Source organism: Cynocephalus volans, chromosome 10, assembly GCF_027409185.1.
Source record: "Cynocephalus volans isolate mCynVol1 chromosome 10, mCynVol1.pri, whole genome shotgun sequence".
In the NCBI taxonomy this organism is placed as follows: domain Eukaryota; kingdom Metazoa; phylum Chordata; class Mammalia; order Dermoptera; family Cynocephalidae; genus Cynocephalus; species Cynocephalus volans.
Window position 1 is genome coordinate 7,769,224 of NC_084469.1, and position 8,933 is coordinate 7,778,156.

The window sequence follows — 8,933 nt, forward strand, 5'->3', positions numbered from 1 at the left end:
GTTCCTCAAGCTGGGCACTTGCCCAAAAGTGGGGAGATCTCCCTCACTTAAGTGGGGCTCTCTGTGAGCTCCTCATTCTCGCCCCTCAGACTGCGGCGCGAGAGATCTCAGGCACCTCTCCCCTTCACCTCCTTTATAATTCTAAAACACCAGAGCGGGAAAGGGCTTGGGTTTCGCTGGCTCTACTTAAACATCATGGCTTTCTGTTCCATACGGAAGGAGGGGGGCGCGGAAGGCCCAGCCCACGGGGGCGACTTTGGTGAGTCCCTGGTCTCTTGCTGCATAGACGAGGCTGGGGTGCGAGGAGACACCGTCGCGTGCTGCGAGGTCCCTGGCTGGCTGGACCCGAGCCGGACAGTGTTACCTCTTTCCACCACCAGGAGGCGACTGTTCCCTCCGGCTTTTTTTCCACTGGGGGTGCTGGAGGGGTGGGATAGGGGAGGGAGGCAAAAAGGTGTAGCGAGTACAGAAATAGTGCGGGGTCGCGGCGGGTGAAGCAAGATCGAGGCGGCCTGGGGCCGCTGGCGGAGAGTGTCATCTGTCTCCGCGGGGAGTCCGGTGTGGCCATGAGGATTTCGTCATCGTGGGTCCCCTTGACAGAAGACTGTGGGAGGGGAGGTTACGCGGCCCCAGGCAATGGTTAAAGCAGTGGGAGATGTTCCTTCTCTCACCTGCCAGGGAGCCCCTTTCTCCCAGTTCGGACGACAAGGTTTTTGGAAACACTGCTGCCTTCCAAGGTATGCATACTCCCACCCCCACCCCTCCTTTGGGCCAGACCCAGAATTTAACCGATTGCAGAAACTGGGGGAGGCAGCCGAGCTGGGTTAACTGCATAGATGGGGACGGCTCCAAACCCCGTCCCCCAGTCCCCAAATTCCAGAAATTCCCGGAGGGCCATAGCAAAGCGAAAGTGATAAGGGAGTAGTAAAACTAGGTTTGTCTTTCCCGATTCCCCCTTCCCCACCCGCTTTCCCGCCGGGGCTCCCCGGCGCCCCCTGCCGGCGGCCGTCAACAGCACGTCTTCAGCACCTGTTGCAGATGGAGGCGCACGTCGGCGCCCGTTTCCCAGGGCACCACGCTGGCGCGGAAGGAGCTGGGCTCGGCCTTCTGCGCCTCCTGAATGAGACGGTGCATGGGGTAGCCGCGGCGCGGGAAGGCCACGTCGCCGCCCGCCAGCAGCCCCATGGGGCAGAAGTCGTTGGCGCCGTCGCCCACGTAGAAGAGGCGCTCGAAGTGCACGCCGTCGTGGGCCCGCTCGCGCAGGTAGTCGCTGAGCACCTTGTGCTTGCACATGTTGGCGGGACAGCGCGCGCAGCTGTGTGTGTGGAAGGGCCGCAGCGCCAGCAGTCCCCGCGCGTCGGGCCCCGCGGGGTTGCTGAAGATGCGGCGGAACAGGCCGTGGTGGCCAGCGGCGCGCAGCGCGCTCTCCACGCCGAAGGTGTTGGCATCCGAGACGAGAATAACCTCGAAACAGGAGCCCTGCTTGGCTACAAACTGCAGCAGGTCGCCCATGCCCGGCGTCAGGGGGATGGCCTCGTAGATGGCGCGCAGGTCCCGCGGCCGCACGCCCTGCTCGCCCAGGTACTTGAAGACGCGCTGCATGTACTCGTTGTAGAAGCCTTCGCGGTAGGTGGCACGCAGGCTCTCGGGCAGCCGCTGGCCCGGCGCGGCGCGCACGATCGAGTCGTCGCTGTTTTCGTCCACGATCGTCTCGTCGAAGTCGAAGGTCAGGAGGAAGCGCGGCGCGCCCTGCGCAGCCATCCTGCCGTCCTGGGAGCAGGGGGGAGAGGAGCAGGAGGGGGAGGGGGCAAGCGAGAGGCGGCGCGGCGGGAACCGGCCGGGGAGAGGCTGGTTAGCGGGCCACGGCCAGAGGCGCTGGCACATCCAAGACCTGAGGAGGACCCAAGGCTGGTTAAGCTGGAGGAGTACTCGACGCCCCCGCCGCCACCCCCAACCTTCCCTGCCCACCCCCTGGGTACCTCTCTGTTTACTGCACTGGGGTTTATGCCAAGAGGACCACCCTACTCCTGAACCCAGAAGGGCTTCCTCGGCACCTGTTTCTGCTACTCTCCTTCGGGGCCGTTGGAGTTTAACAAGGGTCAGCTTAAAAGAAGAGAAAAGCAGCTTCCAAGGGATCATCTATTTGGGGAGGTTTCTGGACTAGAATGTTTTGGAGACTTCCAATGGCTCCCTGTTGTTGGTGGGGACAGAGAGGGTGGAGGGAACCCTCTGCTCTCTCCTTCCTAACACAGTCAAGTGAAAGCACCCATTCGCCCATGTGGAGCATCCCCCTTATTCTCCTTTTGCACCATGCGGGGAGATGGCATGCGGGACTGTGGCGGGCAGTGAGGAGCCAGGCTCCAGGGCAGACTTTTTGGCATCATCCAAGGCGTGTGGATAATGAGAGCCAGGTCCTCAAGCCTGGATGGAAGCTAGATGCCAGGCCTGGAGAGGTTTAGTGTCTGGGCTTCTGCACTGGCCACAGAACTGCATTGTAACCGTTGGAAAAATCAGGTAGGTGGATCCACCACACAAGACCCGGGAAGGCTCTCTGGGAGTTGCTTCCAGTCAGATGGCACTGGGCAGGGGTCCAGAGATGGGACACAGCTTCTCCAGGAATGTTTAGGGCCCTGTGCTGACAGCTCATCACTAATCACTTGCCAATTCCCTGGGAGGAACGTGTCAGCGGGTGGGGTTTCTGCCAGAGTCCGAAGCAAGCGGGCAGCAGGAGAACCAGTGGGGCTTGGGGAGGTAGGAGCCTCCCGAACCAGGCCACGACATACCTGGGAGACAGGTAAGGGAGAGGAAAGAGAGCAGCAGTGGCTGAAAAGGCAGAGAAGGAGGGAGCAGTTAGTGGAGACATGGCGGGGGTGGGGGGCTAGGAGGAAGTCATGCTAGGGGAGTGCGGGTGATGAGAAGACTGAGTGCGCGTGGGAGAGCTCCAGAAAGTGGAGACCTGGGACCAGAATCATGTTGAGGGGAGGGTGGGGGACAGGATGGGAGACAACAGGGGAAGTGTCAGGACACAAAGAAAGGCAAGCAAATGCAGACAGCAGGAGCCTTCTGCAGCCTGTCCCTGCCACCTTTGCCCTCCAGCAGCTGTGTGTGAGAGGGGCAAAGAGAGCGGATCACGTACAGCTTCAGAATATCCACCACACTGCCTTTCTTCCTCCCAGCCTCCCACCCCAGTCAGTCGAGATGGAACCATTCTTCTTTCTGGTTTCTTCCTAACCCCTTTTATATTCCTGGGATGTTCATGGCCTGGCACACTTCGTGCAACAGAAGTTCAAGCTCTTTATTTCAGAGCTGAGCCTTAAACCTGGCTATCTGCCTGCCTAACAGAACTGTCCCTTCATCCTCATCCCTAGAATCACACTCTGGTCTCACCAACATCCAGTTGGGCATCTCAGTGGTTCAGGATCCTTGTAGTGGAGGGTGTAAAGTATCAGGACCCCACACCTGGGATGGAAGTCTCCTGGGATTATTGAAGTCCAGTGGGGGAGAGGGCAAGCATAAAAGGGGCTAGATAGGGCTCCTCCCACCCTGTGATGGAAAAATAGAATCTTAGGCCTCATCCTAAGAGACCCTCGGAGGCGCCCACTTACCCTAGACAGGCATCGGAGGCCGGCAACTGGAAAACACCCGTTCATGGTCAATGTATCACCCTGGGCACCACCTGTAGGGACTGTTGGTCTCCAGCCGTCATCAAGAGCTCCTGACAACCACAAAAGTCTGTTTCAGGGTGACTGGTCAGCTGGCTTTGCTTCCATCACTAATGCCCACCTGGCCCTATCCCTCCTGCTGAGTCCCAGGAGCCACTCCCAGGGTCGCAGTGAAAAGAACCACTCAAATAGGCACAGCACTTACAGACCACAATACACCTTGTGAGGCATCCTCTTAGTAATCCCCTATGACACTGGGGAGGTTACAGATAATATTATGGGAGACCCAGAGAGGTTAACTGATTTGGCCAAAGGTCACCCACTGTAAGTGGCAGGGACAGATCTCAAAACTGGATCTCAGAGTCTGAGACCAGTGCTCTTTTTTTCTCTAGTATGACCACTGCCCCTTACATGTGTATGGTACATCGTAGCTTACAGATCACCTTCACTCACATTCTGTCACTACTCATCAGTCCCACACATTCAGCAGATGAGAAGGGATCAGAATGTTAACAATCTCGCGATGCTGTTTACTAGGGCAGAGCCAGGTTCATAAACACTTCCACAGCTTTGCCGTCCTGCCCTCAAAATGGAGGGAGCAGATGACCAGGGCTTATTGTACCACAGCTAGGGGGCTGGAACCTCTGGGTCCCAAGGGTGGTCTGGGACCAGCCTCTCCAATGCTTTCAAGGGTCTGGCAGACAGGAAAGTCAGGATGAAATCTCTGCTGGACTTGGCTGTATGGCTTTGGGGACTGGATTTGGCCTACAAAAGACACCACTGACAGCTTCCATTGCCTCCCTACTCCCCTACCCCTCCAGCCCGAGGTTGAATGAAAGACCAGAGGCAGTGGGGACAGAACTGGAAAGATACTGAGAGCCAGGAGACTAGACCGAGAGCAAAGGCCTGGCTGGCTACCGCCCTCTGGTGGTGACTATGGTTGACACTTTAAACCCTCTGACTTTGTCAAGGTGACAGTCTCCCCTAACCATCCAGGGCAGCAGAGAAGCAGTTGCCCCAGAGAGAGACTGGGACACTCCAGGAGTGGGGTACAGGCTCTACCACCCCCCATCTTGAGGTGCCTCCTCCCACCTTCTCCAGTAGGGCTAGGATATGGGTCTCAGTTTTTCCCTAAGAACTTTTAATCTAGGAATTGAAAGAGGTGGCCAAAACTGGATGGGGCAGTGGGCAAAGAGAAGGAGGGGGTTGGGAGAGGAGACACAGGTCAAGGAGAAAGTGGGGGGGGAGATATAGGGGACAAGGGAATGGCATGTATTGGCAGGTGGGTGGGAGGGCTGTCCCCAGTCCCTGTCCACAGGGAGTTTCAGCCTTCCAGAATTCTGGCTGGTATCACATGTCCGACCGGAGCTGGCGAGTCAGAGGAGAAAGGTCAGGGGATGCCACTCCCATTATAAAAGCAAACATGGACAGGCACGTGTCAGGCACGGGAAGAAGCAAGGGGCAGATACAAAGACACAAAGGGGTCACCAGCAGTCACCCCTCTAGAGACCAACTTTCATCCCATAGAAAAAGGTCTCATTACTTTGCCCTTATTTCTTTTTCTTTTGGTCCTTTTTTTTTTTTTTTTTTTGAATATTCTACTGATCTTTAATTATGCTCAAAACTTCTCATTTCTCATAGCAAAATACATAGTTACATTTTTTCATCTAATAATAGTATTTAGGGAAATCAGTTAAACACTTATTGTTTGGTGAGTTGCCCTTGTTTCTTTCAGTTTCCAAAGCAGAAAGCCAGGCATCCTGGGGTTCTTGCCCTGGAAACCGAGAAGGCCATGCTGTGACACCCTACCACCACCCCACAGTAGTCAGAGGGACCCTGTCCCCAGTCAAAATCTGCCTCCCGTAACCATCCAAAAGATTACTTACCTCTGGCAGCTTTGTCCTGAGTGATCAACTCCCTTTGTGGTCACCAAAGAGTCCCTCAGAGAAAATGGGGGCAGGATCTCAGCTTCTCCCACAGGCTAGAGAAGGGAGAGAAGAGAACGGTTTCTGGAGGGTGGCGGGGAGTCCATATTCTAGTCCCATCTAGAAGCAGTGCCTGCCTCCCTGGTTCCACACTAGATCAGATTCTTGCCTGCTTCCTCCCGCCTTTTATACAAATGTTCTTAGATTAAATCTGTGGGAGTGGGTGGGAGGGTCCCAGAGATGGGGGAGGAGAAACAGGTCCCTCATTAGCATAGGCCCTAAATTTGAAATTACCCTCTTAATAGGTGGATGGAGCCTCCAGGAAAGTTTCATTGGATAGTTTTCCACAGGAAAAGTGCAGGATGAGGATGGGGATGAGGGCCCAGTATGTGGTGTTATAACACCAAAGTCAAGGGTTCAGATCCCCCAGTTTGGATCCCCATACCAGCAGCCACCAAAAAGAAAAAAGAAAGAAAAAGAAATACCACAGTAACAAGGCCTCTCTGCCCAAGAACAAGGCTCCTCATATCAATTACTAGAAATCAGATCCAAAACTAAGCTTTTATTTCCTCCTTCCTCCAGGCACCCCAACTTCACCACCTTCCTTGCTCACCACCCCCAAGCAGCAAATAGGAAAGACAGAGCACCAGAGAGGTCAAGCTAACATCCTGGGGGTCACACAGCATCAGAACCAGGATTAGAATCAGGGGTCTCTAGGCACTTCTTGAGGTAGTTGCAGCTGGAGCTTCACCTATTGCCCTGGAGATTTCCTTGGGCTGTGAACTTGCTGTCCTGACTAGCTGGCAGTGATGACCTGGAACCCCGGTGCCAGAGGGATCTGGGACTAAGAGGCACCTCTGGGTTCTCCCTGCCTGGGCAGACAAGCTGGAAGGGGATGCTCACTGGGCAGGGGCAGGGAGGTGGCAGCTGCCGGTGGGGTGGGGGGAAAGATATTTTTAGAGGTGACTTGAAAGCAAGCACTCTGGCACACCCCCAGCTGGCGGGCGCTTCGTTCCAATGCGGGCGGGGGGTGCGCAGCTCGGGAAAGGAGGGGACTTGTGGGTGGCGGGGAGCAAGGGGGCACGGATTCCTAGGTTTTGCCGGGTTCGAGGGATGTCCGGGCACCACGATCCTGGGGTAGGAAGAGAAGGGAACTCATTCCTTTGCTCCAGGGACTCCCCCACTGGCACGCGCGTGAAAGAGCGCCTTCAAACTCCGCACAGCCCCCACCTCACACTGGGACCCCAGCCCTTCCCTACCTCCGGCGGCCCAGGACTCACGTGGGGGCAGCGGCGGCGGCGGCAGGTCTGTCCCAGCTGAGTTTGGAGTGTAAGGAGTGGGGAGAGGGGCTAGCTGAGGTATTTGGGCGCAGGATGGAGCAAGGGGTGCTTACGGGAATTGGAGGGGACGCGATGCCTTACCCACCCCCGGATTTCTGGGCTTCGGCTCACGACTCCCTCCACTCCCGAGGGACCGTAGATGATGTCCGTTTGGGCCGTCCCCTCCACCTGTCCCCCATCCCCCCGGGCCGCCGCCGCGTCCCCTTTAAATGCCCGGGAGCCGGAGCCCAAGCCGCGGCGGGCGCTGCGGCTGCCGCAGCACCCGGGCCCACCGCAGTCCCCGCACGTCACAAGCGACTGTCCAATCACAGCGGGGCCGGCGAACATCAAAGGGGCGGGCCGCCCGCTGGCCACGCCTCCCGGCTGCCCGGGAGCCTCCCGGCCCTCGAGCTAGGGTGGGATTGGGCGCCCGGGGGAAAGGTGGGAGGGTGGAGATGGAGCTCATCCCTTCCGAGGAGCGTGGGTGGGGGGCACCCTCATTAGGGTGGGTGTGGGTATGTACATAAATCCTGCCCACACGCCCAAAAGTGCCAGGGCTGGGGACTTTCTCAACCGTCGCCTCCGGGGCTCTGATCCTTGAGATCTGCAGATATACACCTCCACCTCCAGCCCGTTCCGTTCTTCCTTCCTAAACCCGGTGCAAGGCACACGTTGACCCAGCCGCGAAAAGCAGTTTCTCTTCACGTGTGCGTCGCTCTGTGCCCTCTGCCCTCCAGGCGGAGTCACAGCCCGGCCCCAGCTCTCAGGACTCTTTCCCCGGGTTACAGGGGATTGCCGGGGGAGAGACTCCCCTACCCTGCAAACACTGAATTAGGGGACCGAAGAGTTTGCCCCTTTGTACATTGTATTGCAAATTTTAAAAGCCCACTTTCTCCTCTGCTTCCTAGCCATCTCCCGTCGTCCCCGTCGGGACGCCCCGTCGTCCCCCCACCCCACCCCCGCTTTTGGTCTTCCCAGCCTGCTGGTGAGGGATAGAAGATTGTGTTTAGAGACGGAAGATGTGAAACTTGTATTTACTGAGAACACACTATAAACCGGACACTCGGCTAGGTCGCTGCATTTATGGTTGAATGTTCACAACACTCAGGAGAAATTATTTGCCTAAGAGAGTTCAAACCCAGGCACGCCTGACTCCACTGGGTCACAAAGGGGTGTCTATGTAGGTGGGGAGGACGTAGGTGCCCCCAGGTCTGGGTCTAACTTCAGTCTTTCCTAAATCTCCCCCTGCTCCACTCCTGGAACACAGCCCGATCTGGAATTTGGTGGGGCTAGAAATCAGAGAGGGAAAGAGGGTCAGCAAGGAATTACCATAATCTCTGTGATGGGGCTGGGGTTCATTAATAAATAAGACAGGGCTGTCTGGTTAGCTCAGGTTGGTTAGAATGTAGCCTTTTAACAGCAAGGTCACAGGTCGGGATGCCGGTACTGGCCAGCTGCCAAAGATAAATAAGACAGATGTGTGCCATGTTTTGCCATGTTTCCACATATGCAAAGGGTCATGAACGCTTTAAAGCTGCTAACCTGATCATGTCAATCCCTTCCTTAAAACACTTGACAGTGGACTTGACAGTGACTCCCATGCCCCAATTCCTTAAACTTGCTGGGTGCCCTGCTTCATGTCACTCACACCGTCTTCACTCCTCACCCCTGCTTCACATTGGTCAGCACAACCTGCTCTTTCTCTCCTCGGGACCTCCCTCCTGCGGGCACTCTCTTCTTTCCCCTGCTCCAGCACCATTTGCTGGGCGTGTCCAGCCATCAGCCTCAACATCATCCCTGCCTACTACACAACCATAGCCCTTTTTATTACACTGGTCACGTGTACTACCGGAGCACTTAGTAGGTGCTGGAAATATTTGTGTGTGTGTCAACTCATGTAACCCTCACCACCCTATGAAGTGGGTGCAGTTCAGGCTCACTGTTGGGAAATCAAGGCATAAAGAGTTGAGCTTGCCCACAGTCACTCAGCTGATGAATGGTATGGCTGGGATTCCAACTCGGTTGCC

At 56.4% G+C, this 8,933-nt stretch overlaps 1 protein-coding gene across 10 annotated transcripts; it reads right to left on the minus strand.

The window, feature by feature from the left end:
- Positions 1–101: 101 nt before the first annotated feature.
- Positions 102–7,201, minus strand: PHOSPHO1 (phosphoethanolamine/phosphocholine phosphatase 1). 10 transcript variants are annotated; one of them, XM_063110348.1, is made up of 5 exons: positions 7,013–7,201; positions 6,868–6,903; positions 5,549–5,643; positions 3,606–3,715; positions 102–1,891 (listed from the first exon to the last, which is right to left on the minus strand). In XM_063110348.1, exon 5 carries the CDS (start codon positions 1,882–1,884, stop codon positions 1,009–1,011), a length of 876 nt encoding a protein of 291 aa, XP_062966418.1. In that variant the 5' UTR covers positions 1,885–1,891; positions 3,606–3,715; positions 5,549–5,643; positions 6,868–6,903; positions 7,013–7,201; the 3' UTR covers positions 102–1,008. The 10 variants fall into 10 exon arrangements, 9 of the variants coding, with proteins under 9 accessions (XP_062966418.1, XP_062966417.1, XP_062966419.1 ...); XM_063110347.1 differs by having other exon boundaries at positions 7,009–7,201; XM_063110349.1 differs by having other exon boundaries at positions 6,847–6,903; positions 7,009–7,201.
- Between the last annotated feature and the right edge of the window lie 1,732 nt (positions 7,202–8,933).